This window comes from Osmerus eperlanus, chromosome 4 (genome assembly GCF_963692335.1).
Source record: "Osmerus eperlanus chromosome 4, fOsmEpe2.1, whole genome shotgun sequence".
In the NCBI taxonomy this organism is placed as follows: Eukaryota; Metazoa; Chordata; class Actinopteri; order Osmeriformes; family Osmeridae; genus Osmerus; species Osmerus eperlanus.
The window spans coordinates 12303303-12322666 of record NC_085021.1 but is presented as its reverse complement, the minus strand read 5'-3'; the positions used below and the strand labels follow the sequence as shown (position 1 = coordinate 12322666).

The 19364-nt window shown below is 46.0% G+C and overlaps 2 protein-coding genes and 1 pseudogene across 4 annotated transcripts; 1 reads left to right on the top strand and 2 right to left on the bottom strand.

Moving 5' to 3' along the window:
* Positions 1 to 503: 503 nt before the first annotated feature.
* Positions 504 to 14748, top strand: LOC134018838 (proline-rich transmembrane protein 3). Of its 2 annotated transcripts, none has more exons than XM_062459118.1 (4): positions 504 to 989; positions 6918 to 7787; positions 7901 to 8134; positions 10635 to 14748. In XM_062459118.1, the coding sequence occupies exons 2-4, from the start codon at positions 6995 to 6997 to the stop codon at positions 12671 to 12673; spliced, it is 3066 nt and encodes a 1021-aa protein (XP_062315102.1). In that variant the 5' UTR covers positions 504 to 989; positions 6918 to 6994; the 3' UTR covers positions 12674 to 14748. The 2 variants fall into 2 exon arrangements, with proteins under 2 accessions (XP_062315102.1, XP_062315104.1); XM_062459120.1 differs by lacking the exon at positions 504 to 989 and adding an exon at positions 1060 to 1979.
* On the bottom strand, positions 14745 to 17500 carry LOC134018840 (cytosolic sulfotransferase 2-like). 2 transcript variants are annotated; one of them, XM_062459122.1, is made up of 8 exons: positions 17456 to 17500; positions 16386 to 16524; positions 15991 to 16113; positions 15777 to 15877; positions 15569 to 15695; positions 15370 to 15467; positions 15092 to 15266; positions 14745 to 14989 (listed from the first exon to the last, which is right to left on the bottom strand). In XM_062459122.1, the coding sequence occupies exons 2-8, from the start codon at positions 16522 to 16524 to the stop codon at positions 14877 to 14879; spliced, it is 876 nt and encodes a 291-aa protein (XP_062315106.1). In that variant the 5' UTR covers positions 17456 to 17500; the 3' UTR covers positions 14745 to 14876. The 2 variants fall into 2 exon arrangements, with proteins under 2 accessions (XP_062315106.1, XP_062315105.1); XM_062459121.1 differs by lacking the exon at positions 17456 to 17500 and adding an exon at positions 16765 to 16904.
* Positions 17501 to 17744: 244 nt separating this feature from the next.
* Positions 17745 to 19328, bottom strand: LOC134019552 (cytosolic sulfotransferase 3-like; annotated as a pseudogene).
* Positions 19329 to 19364: the final 36 nt, after the last annotated feature.

Genomic DNA, 19364 nt, shown 5'->3' with positions numbered 1-19364 from the left:
CATTGAACTCAGCTGAATTGAGTATTGAAATGATAGAGGAGAGATCCTATTGTAAAGGAAGCCCCTACAGGAAGCACCTACTTGGTGGTGGGAGGGTGGTGTTGGGGGGGTCCAGGTGAATGAGTGTGTGTGACAGATGGTGGTGGTGGGGGGGGGGGGGGGTGCAGAGGGCTTGGCACAGGAAGACAGCAGTGGTCTTGGCCCAGACTGGCTCTCCCTCCAGAGGGGAAGACTGGGAGACTGGAGAGGAGGGTGTAGCGTTGCACCACGAGATCGCTGTCTGTACCAGCTCTATTGTTTGTACTCTGCAATTGTAAGCCTCACAGGTATTGTGACGTCCCAAGTCTGGGACTGCGATCACTGCAACTCATGGCAATAGACCCAACCTCGTCAGTTAAAAATAACAAAAACATCTGACTACCTAAATGGTCCACATAAGTCTGTAAGTCTTCACTTTATAAAACATTCTGTTTTTATCAGATCCACTTATGCCCAGACATGTCTAGTGAACATGACACCACACTGAATCCTTCATGACGTCGTCTACGTGTCTATTTCCAAGATGTAAAAGAAGAGAGGATAGCGGAACTACCTATAATTTCAATAGTAAACATTTCTCCAATGTGATGGGACCTAAACGAGGAGTCTGTGATAGCCTATATGCGTATAGGCTGCGCATTGTGTAATAAGGCAGAGCGGCCAGGCGGTAGGCAATCATGTTGATCCGCATGTGAGAAAGAGGAGGGAGGGATGGAGAGATGGAGCTGTCAGAGGGGGGCGTGATAAACTCGCTGGCTTCTGGAATAGGTAAAACTGGCAGAGGGGATTCACGATAGCAGTCTTTACGCTTCTTGCAGTAGGGTAGCTTGCGGCAGTCCAGCTCTGAAGCACCAAGAAAAGCTACTCACAGAGCCTACGTACCTGCGGCGACATGCCCGATTCCTAAACTGACGAACGTGAAGGATATTTGAAACGCCACAGAAAAGCAGGTAAGTAATTTAACGGATGCTGGTCGAATAATGTATCTAACGGTACATCGTAGGCTATGAACTATGTGCTACGGGCTACGCTATGCGGCTATTACTCAGGGCATCGTTCCATGTGTGACGTAGGCTTACAGGTTAACCTGTGAGAGTATTCCATTGCGCTTGAATTGCAGAACCGCATATGTTAAACTCCGAATGTCAACGTTAATTATGTTTAAATTAAAGTCCTGAAATGAAAATACCTGCAGTTGTATAGGCTATTGGGTTACTAAATCCGAGAGTGCATGCGGGCACCTTGAGGATACAGGCTGGTGCTGTGATGCAGTTTGCCATTCGCCCATTGGCTGCGAATCTGCGGCTCTGACCGGTCAGAATAAAGAACTAGTCGGGAAAGACGAGCTCGCACATGATGACCATGATGCCTTGCTATAAATACGCCAAACTCGAGTAGGCTATTCTCCTCACAAGCTACTACTCATGTGTAATAGACAGGTCCCCAAGTTATCGACATTTGAGCATACTGGCTTATCCTTTGGACTGGAACGGAGGGAATTATTCAGCAACACTTTAGAATGGTTATTGAAAATGACGAAAGAGCAACAAGTTGTAGCGTAAGTGTTTAGTATTTAGGACACTGTAGACCCGAACGCAACAAGGAATATTAAGGGCAATTGGAGAATCTGGATCCACCTGTTTCCCATCAGGGTTTCAACCACAGCCGTGGCTGGGTCTAGCTGAGCGAGGTAAGAAGGGAAGGGGGTCTGTGCCAGTGCGCCTCTGGATCTCACAACGCATGCAAGCTGTTCCACCGCGTAACTGGATTTAATACAGAGCTCTGCCAGACCACTTGGAGTCGGAGAGGACTTGGAGAAAAGCAACAAAAACACTGCGAAGAATAATAAGCCTAGCAACCTTCGAGACTTATCACCTGGCTTTGAAAGTGTTATCACAAAAAATTGGTGATTTGGAGACAGACAGGAGACCACCTTAAAGGTATGGGATAAGAAATATACTTTAAGGCTATGGTTTTATCTGTCAATCTGGTTTAGCGTCCACATCTGCCCCACAGAGGGTTGTGAAATAAGATCATATTGAAGACATTTTCTTCAGACAGAGCTGCCTAACAGCCAGGAAAACCCCTGGAAGCACAGAAAGGTTACCATTCTAACTGACAAAACATTCACCTTGTAGTACACAGGGAACATGGACGACATGGGCGTTCATAAGTGTGCACCATTCTTATTTAGAGCTCCTTAGACCCACAGGAGATCACAAACAGCATGCTGAAGCATAATTTGTTCAAATAATTGTTTTGCCACTCATTTGGAAATGTCATACAGTGAAAGTTGTTACAATCAGACTGCTGTTTTGCATGTGTATTTTTTATTTAGAGATCTACAAATTACCTTTGATCTTTAAAATGCAAACCTCTTGAATAAGGTGACCTATTGGTGTCTATTCACCTTGTCTGTGTTAGTCAGTATTTGTGTTGGTGTGGTGTATGGATGTGTGTTTGTGCATGTGTGGGTGTCTATGAGCCGTTGAAATACCTCACTCTCTCCAGGGCTGACTTTTGCCCTTAATCTGTGGCTTGTCTGAAAGCAGAGCATTGGACAAAGATGTCAGGCTCTTGTCTCAACTGGGCATCCACCTCATATGGAGATCAAAACCTACCCATAGGGCTGTAATGATTTGTTGTGGAGCCATCGCATTCCAGGGAGCACATCTGGGGTCTCTCATGTGTGGTCCAGATCACATTAGACAGAGTTATGACCCTGCTGGACAAAGGGTCAGAAGATCAGTCAGGAGTCATGGAGCGAGGGTCGAGTAGTTGGCATAATATAGGCAACTTAGACTGGAGCATTTGCTGTCACATTCTACTGAACATAACATTGTATCTACCCATCATTTTCTAGAAAAAGCTCATGTGAATATCATTTTTATATATTTGATCAATTATAGACATTTATATATGGTCGTTTTCTTTTAGGTAGTCAGTTGTAAAATGTTTGTGTATTTGCATGAGGAGGGGGAGGCCTGATGGAGAAAAGTATGTTTACATTCTTGAAAGGTGGTGGAATCTTAATGGTCAAATGAGCAACATTCCCACACCTTCCAGCACACACACACACACACACACACACACACGCACGTACACACAAACCCTAACCCTAACCCGAGTGGTAAAACAGAGACTCAAATTAAACAAGCAGAGATCGAGAAATGCTGTACATCTAAACACATACAGGGTTCAGTTTTAGATCTTTATCTCTCTCTCTCTCTCTCTCTCTCTCTCTCTCTCTCTCTCTCTCTCTCTCTCTCTCTCTCTCTCTCTCTCTCTCTCTCTCTCTCTCTCTCTGTCTGTCTGTCTGTCTGTCTGTCTGTCTGTCTGTCTGTTTGTCTTACCTCTCCCCCACACGGTGCAGCACAAGGAAACTATACGTACCTTAAGCTAAGGGGAATGCAGTAATGCCCTGACTCTGGACTGTGAAACAGCTCAGAGTCCCGCCATGACACAGCCCTGAATTCTACTTTAGTCTCTCTCTTTCTCCCTCTTTCTTTATTTCACACTTTCCTTTTGTTCATCTCTCCCTACACTATTTATGATTTCTTCCACTATGCATTCTACACTGTCTGTGCTTGATTTTGTGTCCTTATTTACGCTCTTTCTCTTCGCTATTTAGTGGCTAGTCCTCCACTCCTGAGGTTCTGTAAGGGCATGACTCTTTAATCTGGTCATTAGATGGCCACCACCTTGACATTGGAGCCTCTGTAGTTGTAACACAGACACACACTCATGTGTACATGAACAAGGGGAGGTACATTGCAGGCATGTTCCCATTCCACACACACCTATACACACATACACAGACACTCACACGCGGCAGTTGCTAGTATGGCACCATTCAGAGGAGGTCTTGTTGGGGAGAGCTCACAGATTGCTCTGTCCATAAACAGGCTTGTGTCTGTTCTTGGAAACATTCACTCAAATTGATGGAAAACCCAACTGCAGACTCCCAGATTCTCTGGAATCTAGCAAAAATGTGTGTGAGAGACAGAGAATTACTGTGTGTGTACGTGTGTGGCACCCTAGTGATGTGTTGGCCAAAAGTGGGCTTTTCAGTTCTGAATGAGACAGCCGTTACACCATGTACTCAGGGTACAGAGGGAGACCTGTAGACTTCTGCTCTCTGTTTTCAGATTAAGTTTGCATTTCAGGGAATTGGTTTTGCCTATCATTTTTGGAAGCTCCACAGTTTTGAAACAAGGGTAAAACATGCCTGCACCTGTTTTTATGACAGACGCCAAAGACAACAACCCAAGACCCACTTGTGTATGTAGTAGGATGTGCTTCAGCTACAGTGCTACTAGTGAGTCATGCCTGAGTAACAGATGTCTCTGTTGGACTGTGTGGATGTGCTAACCCACAGCTTGTTGCATGCTACATTACAACAGTATTTTATCCTCAGGCAATTCTCTCTATCTTTAATAAAAGACTCATTGTAAGAGTGAGAGTGACGACATGTCCACATCCTCTCTTCCTGTTCCCCTCCTCCCTCCTTCTCTTTCTCCTGCTCCTCAGTGATGTGGCCCTCTACCCCAGGGGCAGCTCAGGATAAAAATACCCTCCCTCATGCATCCATCTGCCCTCTCTCTGCCTCTCACTCAAACAGACATTCATAGAAAGACTGACGCTTTCTCATGTTTGTACACTAACCTGTGTGTGTGTCTGGGTATGTGTGATTTGATTCGATTTCTTTTGACAGTGATTCAGACGGAGCAGCAGAGCAATTCTGTCCTCGCTGTGAAGAGTCACAAACACACACCATAAAAGCCCTGCACACTGAACCAACGAGGCCTGCTGTAGTGTCGTGCAACTAGTTTCAGATTTCTAACAGACTTTCTTCAACTGTCAGGTTGTTTAGCCTCAACTGCCGGAATCTCTGTCCGACTCTGCACCTGCTAGCCATGTTACTGCCTGGTGTGACACGTGTATACACACCTCAGTCATCACCCACACGCATACACACGCGTTCCCTTCCAAGATTTCTCTCAGTCACATAAAATGACTCAAACTTGTTGGGATTGTCTGTGGTTAAGGAGTTATAGCTTCTCTGAGTCAATTTCCCAACAACAACTTTCTCCCTCCCACACTCTGGGCTTCAATGCACGTCTATTGCTCAAATGACCTCTTTCTGCCCGTCTCACCCCCTCCTCTTCACCGTTTGAGTTTAAATCAAGCCCTCACCCATCAATCTCTCTCCGTCCTCCGCTCTCGGTGAACTCATCGCTCACTTTTATCGCTCTGTTTTCATGTCTGCTTTTCCCCTCCTCCTGCTTATCTCTGCCACCATCTTCATGGTCCTTTATCAGCGCCCACACCGTGTGTAAAATATGAGCATGTTGAAATAGCTGCACCTGAGCATGCAAGCGAGGAAAGGAGAGAAGACGGAGGGAAAACAGGGATTAATCAGAGTCGGATTGGCGAACAGAAGTGGAGGTTTCTAGTGGAAGAGACGGGGGCGAAGGAAGATAAGACTCGCAGCTACTGTTAGAGGGTGTGGAGGTCGAGACCGACTGGAGATTGGTCGAGACAGACGTCTCATTTGCATCTTTGTTCTCGGTGAGTCGCACTGCTGTCGGTTGGCTGGAACGACACTGAGAAAAGTGATTGTTGCAGTGAGGGAGGTAGAGAGAAAAAAACAGGGACGGATGTCATCTGCCTTAAATCAAGGCAGTTGCACTCAGTATGCACTCACACCTCCCTTGTGTATACTAAGGTGGGTCACTCTCGTAACAGCTCTGCACGTGTGTTCTAGAACACAGAAGACACGTGAAGAACAGCTGTCAGATGTTTGCAGTTTTTTTTTACATGTGAGTCAGAGACTGAGGAGTTGTGGGTAAGGATGGGGCCTGTATGAGTCACATAAAATGGGGCCCCCACAAGTAAAGTCTGCTCTGTGTTTCTGCCCCCTTTCCCTTTAGAACTAAGGGAGAGGGGCCTGATCCTAGATCTGTGCCCACGGGCCGCTTCCTCTTCCTTCAGATGAGTCAGCATGAGCGCAGGGACTGTTTTTGTTTAGTTTTGAGTCAGAGGATGAGGTAGTGGAGGATGGGGCGGGGGGAAAGGGGGGGTAGATGATAAGATAAATGTATAATGAGTGTGTGAGGGATCATACTGACAGCTGTTTTCCGATACGACTTAATTGTGTAATCCTGTCTTTCTCTGACTGGCCTCAGCCTCTACAGCCTCAGCCTCTACAGCCTCAGCCTCACTCACTGTTGTCCTTCAGAGCCGCAGAGACACGGTTGAACAAGGACAGAGAGTAACTCTGGTAGATGCTCAGAGATAGAAAGATGTAGGTAAGAAATGTGTTTATTTAGTGAAGAAAAGGATAGTCAAGAGTGATGGCATGCAGATCTAACGAGGGATAAACAGAGGGAGAAAAAAGGAAAGAATACATCCATCTGTCTTGAGTTGGACCATCTGGGCTTCTCTTTGCTCTGGTCCTTTTGCAGGTCCTCTGTTATGCAACTTCATTTACAGGCCAAAGTCCTATTTGGTCTGTGTGTGTGTGTGAGACAGAAAGAGAATCAATGTAACTGTACACCGCACCACACCCCTCTGTGTGTCGTACAGTGTTGCTAGGTCCTCCAAGATTCAGTGACCTGCCCTCTGAGTCAGCACAGCAGTGATGCCATAAACATTCCTCCATATAGTCACACACACACACCCACACACACACCACCCAGAAACTATACTTTTAACTATGCTGTTTATAAGAAACATGAGCACACAAGCAGTCTCACCTCTTGATCTAACTCTGATAAGTGTACAACACAGTCAAACTTGGAAGGAATTTGTACTTCTTACAGAGCTGGTTGGTGGTTCATCTTTGACATTTCTCATTTGTCTCTCTGTATCCTCAGAGCATAAGTGGAGAATGGTGTGACAGACGGATAGACAGACAGAGGGACCATAGAAGACATACCCCCAGAGGCACGTCATGGCCACCGTGTCCCTCTTCAGCTTCACCCTCCTCTTCTGCTCCTCTCTCCATCTCTCACCTGGACAGGTGATCATCAGCTCCTCCTCCTCTTCTCTGGAGCCTCCTACCAGCCCATCGTCTAAACCCACCAACCAGACGTCTGAAAACTTGTCCTCGTACCCTCCGAGAGGCCGCACTGATGTGCCAATCAAAGTATTTAGCAGAATATGGCCCACAAGGACAGGGGTTGGAGGAATGGTCTCTTCCCCCCCACTCACTTTATCTACCACTCATACCTTTTCTTCATCCCCCGCCCCAAAGTTAAGCAGTAGACCAGACCAAACAGGGATTCAAACTGAGACTGCTACCAAAGTAACTCCATCATCTTCCACAATAGCCTCAGACCATACCCGCCACAGTAACGGTATTCCTTCAGCTGGGACTGAGCCATTCACAGTGAACAGAGCTGATGATGGACCAGTACCAAAGGGGGGTGAGGATGATTGGCAGGTAACTGGTTCAGGAAGTGAGCCCTACCCAACTATAACAGGTGTTGAAGAGGAGTTGCGGGCTGGATTGACAACATCTAATGCTGAAATGGCTCAGTTTAAACCACAAGCTCAGACCGCCTTCAGCGAAGACCCCTCCTCCAAGATGGCTGACATCCTGCTGTCTCCTACCATCAGCCTCACTGAGCAGCCCAGCCTCTCCAACCTGACACCGGCCAATAGAAACATCTCGACAGCACCTCCTAAGGTCACACCCATGTCCATAGTGACACAGACGACAGTCAGGGTGCGGTTGTTAACACGTGAGTGTAATACATGATCTCATCATAACCATTTCCCTGTGCGTTAGCTCAGACTGTAGAAGGGCAATACAAGTTTCATCATAACCTTGACTTCTGCATCTCTCTGTCTCCAGAACTGACAGCTAACAACACGACCCCCTTAGACCAACCTACAGAGCGCCTGGCCACCACTGTAACATCCCCCACAGCCAGAGACACCACACCTGTCACAACCACTCAGACAGCAGCCCCTCAAAGAACCACTTCCAGCACCACCCACAAGCCGACAACAACACCACAACCTGAAAGAATGGCAACCAGTCAACAGGCAAAGACAACAGAACTAAGGAGAACTGCAATTACTACAGGTAAAAGTAGTGCACTTTGGGTTTTGTCATTGGTAAAAACAATGGCTGTATTCACCAGGTTAAAAGTTTCCCTTTCCTGTGATGATTTAGAGTGGAATTATTTGTGCAGCTGGAATATTTTACTGGAAGAACTTGGAAAAAACTCAAAGGAGGGAAAAGACCTAGACAGAGTGGGCGAGAAATAAAGAAAGAGATGGAAAGTAGAGTGGAAGGTGTGCAGAGTTGACACTGGGAGGAAAGCATGCACAAGTGGAGAGAGAGGTGAACTGAGAGGATAAGACAAAGCAATTATAGGTAAAGGGAGACAAGGAAGGAGGAAAAAGTGAGTGAGTGAGTATGTGAGTGAGTGAATGAGTGAGCGATTGAAAGAGACACAAGACAGTGGGGGCCAGAGAAAGTGCATAGCGAGTGCTAATGATAAACAGATGGATAGAGAAAGGGATGGAGTAAAGCAGACTACAGAGGAAAAGTATGACACATGGGGCACATAAGCCAGTCTCTGAGTTAGATACCATCAGGACAACATTTAGATCATGTTAAAACAACCTTCCACTGAGTCTGTTTTACCCAGGAGGGAACTGAAATTCAGCAACTGCAGTTTTCATTTTACAGTAGATTGAATTGGGTCTATTAATGGCTCATGTCAATGACATACATAACCTACAAGTGTGGGTCTGTGTGTGTGTGTGTGTGTGTGTGTACATCTGTGTGTGTGTGTGTGTGTGTGTGTGTGTGTGTGTGTGTGCATTCATAGACGCAGTCATTTTATGTGGTGTGTGGGAATGTGTGAACATGTGTGCGTGTGTGTGCGTGTTAAAGAGTGGGAGAGTGCTGGGGTATGGTTAACTGCCTCCAGCTGTGAAATGGGATCGGCACATCTGGGACAGATCTGAGTCCTGCGGCTCAGTGAGATCGCCGTTTAAAAGACGGAAGTCAAACACATATGAGAGGCAGCGTATGTATGTGTTTGTAAGCGTGTGTGATTAGACAGGGAGGGGGCCTGTGTAGAAGGTGAGGGAGACGGCTCAGCCAAAGAGTGCTCTATGTTCGAGAGAGCCATCAGTCATGGTGTCAGCCTTCACGGGCTGCTCTTCATGGTGAGTTAGGACTCACACAGGCCAGAGAGGCTGGAGTGTCCTCTGTCAAAGCTTTACCACAGATCATCTTGTTTCACCATCCATCACCAATTCTCAGCCTTGGTGTGTGTGAGAACGTGTGTGTGCTCTGTGTGTGTGTGTGCGTGTGTGTGTGTGTGTGTGTGTATGTATGTGTAGGAGAGGAAAAGACTATAATAAGTACGGTATAAGTCGTTTTTTTAGCGCTCCACCCTTGGTGTTATCCTGTGCTGTACAGTAAGAGATGAATGGCTGCCTGAGTGGCCTGCTGTAGGGTGTTTCCTGGGCTCTGGAGAAGGATAAGGTGGTGCTACCAGGACAATTGTTCGTGTGCTTGTTTTACCAAGCCCAGAGAGATATCATCATGGGTGTGTGTGTTTGTCTGTGTGTGTGTGTGTGTGTGTGTGTGTGTGTGTGTGTGTGTGTGTGTGTGTGTGTCAAACCAACCAATCAATCAAACCAAAGTTTGAGTGATTGTTTTTTATAGAACCCTGATTTACTGTTTAAATTCACCACAGACATAGTATATTGCAGTAATGGGGTATTCCATAACAGAGATGACCTCATAGAGATTACACCAAAAATTCAATGACATATACAGTAAACCAAATGAGTCAGCTATCATCCACAAGGACTTCACCTTGGTGTTATTATTTTATAGCGGTTGTGTGTGTGTTTGTCTGCAAGTGTGAATATGTGTGTGCGTGGAAGTTAATCTGTGCAGCCGCCACTACCTGTGGAGATCTGTGAGTGCAAGTTAAGTGTGGAGCCTCCAGACTTGACGGGCAGAGGTGCTCTTATGTAAGAGCTGACGGACGACAACAAACAGATTGATGTGAGAGACAAGCGTAGAGAGCAGGCAGCGATGGATGTGGAGGAGGAAACCAGGGCCGATAGGTCAATGGTGAGGGTCATTGGGAGGGAAGTTTATTAAGGTAGAAGATCCTCTCGTCTGAGTATTGTTCACTTAGTATAAGAATCTTTCACCTTGATACTAAAATGGTTAAAATGGTTTAGTATAGAATAAGGAGTATAGTACTGCTATTGTTAACAAAGGCTACATAGCCTTTTGGATTAACAGTTTTATTGCATAGTGTAGACCTCTCATACAAGATTTATCTCCCCCTGGTGGTACAGAAATGTCCCACCATTTGTTTGTATTTGAAATAAAACAAGAAAAATATTAAAAAAAGGTTACATGTCCATTACAACTTGTAAAATTAACCACATAGCAAATTGTCTATGATCAGGTTTGATTTTGTTTAGATAGTAATCAAAATAAATAGACCACTCTTTCGGAGGGGTTTGCTTTATTGAACAACTTACAATTTTTTTTTGTCCATTCAGAATGCTGAAATTATACTGTTTTCTTTCCTTCTCTTCAGGGGCCCCGCCTCTCCTCACCACCCCTACCCTTCAGATTGGTCGAGGGCGTTTTGGCTCCACAGATCAGTCTGGTCCTCCCCAGCAGAACCGCTCTGTTCGCCTGGGACGCCCTCGCACACCCCCCTCTTCCAACCCTTCCACCTCCCCCGGCTCCTCCCCCTTCCTCAATGGCACCTCTCTCCACTGGGATGACCTAAGCCGCACCCTGGCCTTCGCCTGGGATCTCCACGTCTACGGCTCTGCTGGTCTCTTCCTCCTCCTCCTGGCTGGAGCTGCCCTGGGCCTGGGCCTCTCTCCCAGCATGGACTGCTCACACCGTGGCGCCCTGGCCCTGGCCAACGCTCTCCTTCTGCTGGCGGCGGCTGTCAGGGCTGCCCTGTTCCTTATCGACCCCTACGGAACACGACGCCTGCTCCCACGCCCGGCAGTCACAGCCCTCTACAACCTGGCCCTGCCTCTGCTGGTGTGGGCGCAGGCTGCCCTGGCACTGCTCGCCATGAGAGGAGCAGGGCTGAGTCTGCTGCCTGAAGCTCTTGAGAGCGCCCCACTGGCCGCTGTTCTGGCTGTGCTTCAGTGTACCCTGCTACTTGCGGCAGACTTGCTGTCCCCTGCCCTGTCTCCAGCTGTGCCTGTTACCCTGCAGTGCCTGTCCCTTGGCTGGGGTCTGGTCATCTGCTTGGGCTTCCTCTGCTACGTCTTCCCCCGGCTTGGCTGCCCCCCAGTCCCCAGGCCTGGAGGGTCAGAGGAGCCCAGTGGTAAGGCTTGGGCTGGGGGTCGGAGGACTGGGTTGGTCCTAAGCCGTGTCCTGGCTGTGTGTGGCCTTCTGGGGGCGCTGTGCTGTGGGCTTCATGTCCACGCCACCCTGTGGCTCTACGGGTTGCTCGGAGAATGGAGACGCTTTGGCTGGGGCTGGTGGCTCGTGCACTTCTGGGCCCGTCTGCTGGAACTGGCCTGGGGCTTCTCCCTGCTCCTGCTGGCCTCCTGGGTGTTCTGGAGGCCCCGGGGGAGCCAGGGTAGAGGAGAGGGGGCTGGCGGGGAGGGCAGGGCAGGAGGGGATCTCCCCTCCCCAGGGCAGTCATCAGGCTCCACTCAGAGACACACTTGCTGGTCTAAGATCGTCCAGAGCCTGAGAGGGAAGCCCTGTAGAAAGTCTGAGAGTAATGGAGTCGTCGGAGGAGGAGGAGGGGTAGGAGGAGGAGGACCAGGAGAGCTGCCCAATAACTGGGCCGGTCAGGACCGCCCAGGAGCTGACATCAGCAAGAGTCTGATCAGAAACCAGAACCCAGAGCAGCCCCCCCCCCAACCACGCAACGTTAAGGACAGCAACTGTGGACGCAACCAGAGGGGCAGGTCTGCAGACCGGGGGGTGTCCGATGGCTCCACGGGGTCTTTGCTGCGGCTGCAGGCCTTGGGCAGACCCCAGCGCTCTCTGTGTGGCAGTCTGGAGCGGGAGAAGGAATCTGGGTTGTCTCTGTACGAGTTTGACCTTCGTCCCCCTTCCCCCATTGATCTGAGCCGCAGCATCGACGAGGCCCTGCACAGAGAGCACCTCCTCAGGGGGGGCAGCCTGTTCCAGCCCCTGTGCCCCCCTTCACCTTCCCCTTCCCCCTGCTCAGGGGGCAGTCAGGGGCCGTGGCTCCGCAGAAACAGCGACCCCCAGCTGGTCTCGGACAGCAGTGACGACCACTCTGCTCGTACAGAGTCCTCCATGCCTCTTGGGGGCAGTGTGATGAGCAGTGTGCCAAGCAGGCAAGTCACAGCACCCCCCACACCCTCCCACCAGGGTCACAGGTGGGCCGGGGACGGGGGAGGGAGCGTCCCCTCCTCCGTGTCCTGTCCCGTGTCCCTTCGGCCCTCCAGGACTTCTACAGGCCACCTGGGTGACGAGGTGGGAGACGACACACGGCCCTTCCTCACCCCAGACTCAGAGAGGGAGCGGGGCCGGGCGGGGAGGGAGGCAGGGGCGGGGAGGAGCTACTTAGAGGTCAGCCGGCAGGAAGACTCTGCCAGTGTGAGCAGTGAGATCATCGACCTCTGAACTCTCACTACCTACCCACAACAGCAGGACCAAGGACTCAACCCCAACAAGACTATTATCAAACTAGATCTAGACTGACAGACAGACGTTTGACGTTTAACTTAACATTGACTCAATGGCTATATCAGAGCTGACTTGACAGGAGGACTTCCATAATCCCAGGCCCATCGGCATCCAGCTGCCCTCCAGTTGTGGCTTACTCACTAAGACTGGTTCAAAGAGCACACAGATTAGCAACACAGCAAATCGATAAAAAACATACTGGTGTACCTTTGACCTACAGGTTTCATTCCAAGTGTCGCATACATGCATTCAGTTTTAGAGATTACCATTCAAAGCGGTATGGTGAAAGCGGAAAAGGGATTGGCTCAGGATTTATAATGTGGTCCAATGAGTTGTAGGAACACCCTAGCATTTGTAAGACAGGCCATTATATTTGACGGTTTTGGGATAAAGGTAACTGAGGCCTTGTGCTCCCTGTGAAAATGTCGTCATCATACTGAATTGTTTAGCCTTGTATAGTGTTTCATTGCTGAAATATTTCAACTTGATGCATTTGTTTGTGATGTGAAGATATGTGCCATATTCTGTACAATAACCAAGCTGAAGTCATGTTGACGTAGATATACAGTACATAAACATTATCTGATAAACGGTCTGTGTTTATATCTAGATAATAGGTATCAATAGTTCCCATGAAGAAAGCAGGATTACAGATTATATGCTACAGAGAAGCTGTTGCAACACAGTTCTATGATAATGTGAGACTTATTATGTAAGACAGCCGAACAAAACAAGCCCCCAAAGACGCCTGCAAGCCCATTGACCTGTGCCGCTGCCTCTAGCAGGGTCTAAAAACAGTTGGTTTTATATTCCAAGACATTTAAGTGTGAAACTGGTCTATTTTATATGAAGTATCTGGTAAAGCCTTTAGCATTTCCTAATTTAACAAGCATGCACCATGCAGTCTTTAATCACCTTTTGTCATAACTCCTAATATTACTACGTGCTGACCAGTGATTATAAGTTATATATAATTATAATTATAATATAATTCTATCAGTGCACACACTGTTGTTCTACCTGGAATGCTTCACAGCTTTGCAGAGCTGCACCACACATCCCTGAGCCTAGTTTAAACCTCAGTACTCCTGTAGAAACCTAAATGAAAAGTATTAGTATTAATACTAAAGTATTTTTACTACTCAAAAGGAAGATATGATGTAACATAAGAAATTATGTAAATACTGTTATTTTTGATGTTTGTAAATAGAGGTGCGTGAACAAAAGGTATTTACTGTGAAAGACAATCTGAAATGGTTTTACTTGTGTGTCTGTAAAGGCAACTATAGTTATCAGAGTGATAACTGAGGATGACATTTGGAACACTGCTAATGAATATGGATGTAACCAGAGAGCTGTTAGTAGTTAAGGACTTTCTGGGCTTTGTTCATGGTTTTTAATGTAGAGGGGTTTTACTAAAATCATCTTTTGTGGAATTATTCTGGAACTCTGTGTCTTCACTCTAGTTGTCTTGAAATTCAATGTGAAGCAGATATTGATACAACAAGCCTAACCCATGTGGAGTTATGTCTGTTCATACCTGTATCTTGAACGTAGCCCAGGCTGTCTCTTTTAAGACCTAAGTTACCACCATAGCTCCACCAGAGAGCTGGCCCTTTCTCTGCAGTGACTGCAGTTTCTCCCTGTGACGTGAAATGCTTGACTTGTTTTGTATTTACAGTCAAATGTGGTTTAGTTGTTGTTGACATTCCAATGATCCAGTAAGATTTCAGTGCAACCATACCACCTGTTCTTCCCCTTCATCTCATCACATGGGGGGTGGGACCATCAGTGATTGACAGTTAGGGTGGGCGTGCTTGTGTAGTTTTTTTCCACCATTACAGTATGTGCCATAGTAAACCAGCCTGTACTTATCTGTTCTCACTTATCACAGAGCAGATATTCTGTATTAGAGATTTTCCATCATATTCCTTCGCATTCATTCGCTCATTGAAGTTGTATTTTTGTGCTGCAGTCTCATATCTGGTTTAAAATAAATACAATAAAATGTTGTACAGTAAAGTCTTTATTCATTTCATTAATGTATTTTTCAACCATCAATATTAACATGTAGGCATGATCCCCTGTAATATCCTTAAATATATTTTCAGCACTATTATTATAAAGGCAAGAGCCAGCCTTATATAGTGGTGCGAAATTTAAGATCTGTTTCTGTCATCCTCTTCTGAAGGTGTTCATCAAACTGTTCATTCTGATTCACAGTGAAATGGTTCTTCCAGTCTCCAACCTTTCCTGGAAATTTTGAGAAACATCTCTATGAAAAGGAACAAAACTTACCACAGCATCTCTCTCTATTTTTCAATCTTGCTCTCTTTCTCCTGCTCGCATGCCAACCTTTTCTCATGAAAGGAGAGATCTTGAAGTCCATGACAGTGTCAGTGGAGTAGTTAGTCATGTTGTTCTTCTTCATGTTGTCAAACTGTGCTCTTTCTCTCACGTTCTCCTTCTCCTCTGCTGAAGGAGAAACCCCCAAGAAGGAGCACAGACGGTCCAGCTCTCGACCAGTGTCCTGCAAAGACATGTACGGCCCTTGGAACCCACAGTGCTCTCATTCTGAGACTTGATGTCCAACCCTGAATCCAGTAAATCCCTTACATCAGGAAGATGCTTACCTCCACCATATCCTCAAAGAACAGGTAGAGCAGCTTGGAGTGACTCTGTTTCTTCTCCCACCAGCCAGTCACATGGTCATACCAGGAACCAAACACCACTTAGGAGGAGACGAGAGCAGGGAGCATGTATTAGTATGTACAATATTACATTTCATAGGAAGTTGAAATAGTACACTCATCCTTTCACTCAATCGTTTACTTTTTCCCTCCATGAATCTCTGCAGGAAGCTGTTCCAGTCTCCAGGCTCTGGCTGGGCCATGTTCATACGGTCAAAGTGGAAATAGGAGACTGCATTGTCCTTGGCGTTACGGGCCACATACACTATCTGTGAAAGAAGAACAGCATTGCTGTTGAGTGAGAGGACAGAGACATAGAAAGTTCACTGAGGTGTGTGAGGTCACAGTACCTTGCAATTCTGCTCCCAGAAGGACTTGGGGATAAACTGGACAGGAAGGTGAGTTTTGATGAGACGAGGGGAGGTGGACATCTTGTTCAGTTCAGCCACTCCTAACAGAAACAGCAGGAGATAATATTCTCGAGCCACTGCGATCATGAGAGTTGAGATGTATTTGATTCATTAAAAAGCAATCGACTGATTCCAGAATCTTGTGGTTTTCAACCTGAAGGGAAAGAGGGCATGTGCATCTCCAGGAAAGGCACTCTCTCATACACGGGGACCAAGTTCTGACGCTCAGAGTGGCCAAAGCACAGCATCTCCAGGATATAGGACACCCATGTGGTTCCTGCAGAATAAAGGGAACCATGGGGAGAGATTTCAGTTCCACAAACACACCAACCATAACATGAATCCAAGACCTGACAACTGTATGCTTCGTTGTCTCTCCTTCTCCTCTCCTGATTTGTATTTTGTTCATAAAAGTACTAGAAAAATAAGGTAATTCATGTAATTTGGCCAATCCTTTTTGAAACATGTATACAATGTCTACAGTATACAATTTTTTATTCAGCATCTGACCAAATTGATTTATACTGATAGTATTGTTTTACACTATACCTGCTTTGGGGTATGTGGCTATGAGAATATCATCTGGTCTGGCTTTGAAGTTCTGCACATTTTCCCAGTTGTCAGTGAAATAGTTGGTCATGGATACTCCATGGAAGTCAAAAAGTTTGGGTCGAGGTGGCAGCTCCATCTAAGAGTGACAGATAAACATTGCATACAGTATATGTTCAATACCCTGACCTCAGATGAATCATGCACCAGTTAAATAAATGCCCATGGCCATTCTGATAACAGGGTTTCTTAACAGAGAAGTTCACTGGACAAGAGAAGGAAAGTCTTAATTTGCATGGTTCGGAAATTTGATCCCAAAATCCCAAAAAGAAGCTACTCATTAACGTTAGGAAAATGTGAAGGAAGGACATTGACATACCCGATTTGCTTAAATCCAAAACAGTCAAACAAGAATTCTCTGAAAGACAGTTCACAGTTCCCAATATGCACAGAAAATGTCTCCTTCTCCTTCACCCTCCCCCTCCGTCACACTCTCTCCTCCCTCCTTTTCCAAACTATTCTATCACTGACAGAAGAGCCATGGCCTTCCGTTCTCAAAGGGGCCTCTGCTTTCACAGTGCAGCAGAGCCTGCCCGTCCCACAATCCACCACTGGGTGGAGGCAGGTGGCCACTGCTGGCTCCGCAGAGGCAGCATGGTCACAGGAGAGAGCCCGGGGTCGGCTCCAAGGGGACGGGCAATGCCCCCCCCCCTCCAACCATGATTTTAGCGATACGTTTCCATAACAGCTATATACAAAATGCCCACTTGTGGAAACCAAATGCCGCCCCATCTGATTCATTCTGGAGCCGAGCCTGAGAGAGCCTACAAATGACTTAGCTCTAGTGTGGTGTCTGTACAGACTTGTCACGTGGAGAGGGAGTAAAATCTATAAACTCTCCTCCCTGAAGTCATTAAAGTAGAGCATGATAGAAGTGTAATCTTTATGTGGTCCTTTTTTTACAGACTGAAACATAACCCTTTTCTCACATAACCACATGTAACCTCTTAACAAAAAGAACAGGTTAAGACACATATACACACATGTACATACACACAAATGTGACTCACCTCTATTGTTAGTGAAGTCTATATCAAATACAACTGCAGAAACCTTTACCAATTGTGTAACTTTTCACTGTCAGTGTACTGGTACCTGATCAACACCTTATCAATGTAATTACTCAATGTGACTTTTTTCTTAAGGTAGCCTTGTGTTAGGGTTATAATGAATGTGGTATTAGTTGGTGCAGTTGGTTGTGGAGATCCAGGGTCACCTTAAGTGAAACCAGTTAACAGGGAGATAATAAGTGAGGTGTACCAAGGCTTGGCCAGGTAGGATTATAATATTTTTTATTTACCAAAGGTATAGTCCAGTGATCCCAAAGGTTACATTCAGACTGTGATGGACAGTGTTTAAGTACTGGTGACTTGATTTAGAGTAGACTCACAGACAGAACTTTCATATAAACACAGAACTTTCATATAGTTAATAAAGTAGCAACAAAGTAGTGATATTCTGATTGTAAATATGAATACTTTACACCTCAGTTCTAAATTTTAATGTGGGGTTCTTCATTTTCTTCTGATATTCTTCATCAAACTGCTCATTCTGAGCCACAGTGAAATGGTTCTTCCAATCTCCAACCTTTCCTGGAGACACAAAGGCAAATTATCAAATGTGAGCACTGAAAAGGCGATGGCCTACTCAGAATTATCGGTTTTGATTTGCTTATCTATTCACCTTATTCCGGAAGTCACGATGGGCGCCGCCATCCGCATATTCTCATTTCCGGTTTAGATACTTTCCGCTTTAATCATTTAGTCATTTAGCAGACGCTCTTACATATACTTACACATACACACACATACAGACACACATATATACACACACACAAATGCACACTGAATGCCATTTAACGACTATTACGAGGTTCTGTAAATTATACTTTCAAATTAAATACTCCGTAGGTCTCCTACAAGGAAAACAAGACATGTAAGGAACACAACACTTGTTTAAAAATCTCTTCGATATGGTAACTCACCTCCACCATATCCTCAAAGAACAGGTAGAGCAGCTTGGAGTGACTCTGTTTCTTCTCCCACCAGCCAGTCACATGGTCGTACCAGGAACCAAACACCACTGAAATTGTTGGTGGAGATTTAGTGATAATAAAGGATGATTATGGAGAATGTCGCGCACACTTGTTCTGAAATTGACTCACTCTTTCCCTCTATGAATCTCTGCAGGAAGCTGTTCCAGTCTCCAGGCTCTGGCTGGGCCATGTTCATACGGTCAAAGTGGAAATAGGAGACTGCATTGTCCTTGGCGTTACGGGCCACATACACTATCTGTAGAGAGAAAGCAGAGGTATATTGTCAATAACTGGCCACTCTGTAAGCCCAATTCAGATCAACAGACAGTGATATAAGCAAAGGTAATTAAGGTTTCTGCCCAGAAAAGTATTATATGTCCTTTATTATGTGTCCTTTAAATATACTCTGTGCGTCATGTTCACAATGAACTGGTATATCCAATCTACAGCAGCCCTGAGAGACAATCAAGACAACACAGACACAAAGAGCATTCTACATACATTGTACTGTACTTTACCCTGCAGTTCTGCTCCCAGAAGGATTTGGGCACAAACTGAATTGGTAAGTGAGTCTTAATGAGCCGAGGAGAGGTGCTCAAGTTTTGCTCAAGACATTTTCACCTGGCTATACCCAACGTTTAGATCTGTTGTGGTATATATGCAAATAACATTAGCATAAATGCAAATCACATGCAAATCACATACCTAATTAGATTATGCACCGTTTGCCCATGTTAACAAACAATTAAAAAAAACTTGTAATACATTTTTTGTTTGTCTTGATGTAAGTAATCAACTCAGTAATTTTCATGGTGATGTCTAAAGGTTAAAATGTTTACCCTATTCATGTGAGAAAAAGAGTATATTTGGGTCTTTTTTGAAAC

Excerpts from the sequence above, each read along its gene's own strand:
- LOC134018838 (XM_062459118.1), top strand. The coding sequence starts at position 6,995 with ATGGCCACCGTGTCCCTCTTCAGCTTCACCCTCCTCTTCTGCTCCTCT. Across the intron at positions 7,788-7,900 it reads CAGGGTGCGGTTGTTAACAC|AACTGACAGCTAACAACACG; the intron begins GTGAGTGTAATA and ends CTCTGTCTCCAG. Across the intron at positions 8,135-10,634 it reads GAGAACTGCAATTACTACAG|GGGCCCCGCCTCTCCTCACC; the intron begins GTAAAAGTAGTG and ends CCTTCTCTTCAG.
- LOC134018840 (XM_062459122.1), bottom strand. The coding sequence starts at position 16,524 with ATGGAGCTGCCACCTCGACCCAAACTTTTTGACTTCCATGGAGTATCC. Across the intron at positions 16,114-16,385 it reads AGCCACATACCCCAAAGCAG|GAACCACATGGGTGTCCTAT; the intron begins GTATAGTGTAAA and ends TTTATTCTGCAG. Across the intron at positions 15,696-15,776 it reads TCTGGGAGCAGAATTGCAAG|ATAGTGTATGTGGCCCGTAA; the intron begins GTACTGTGACCT and ends CTTCTTTCACAG.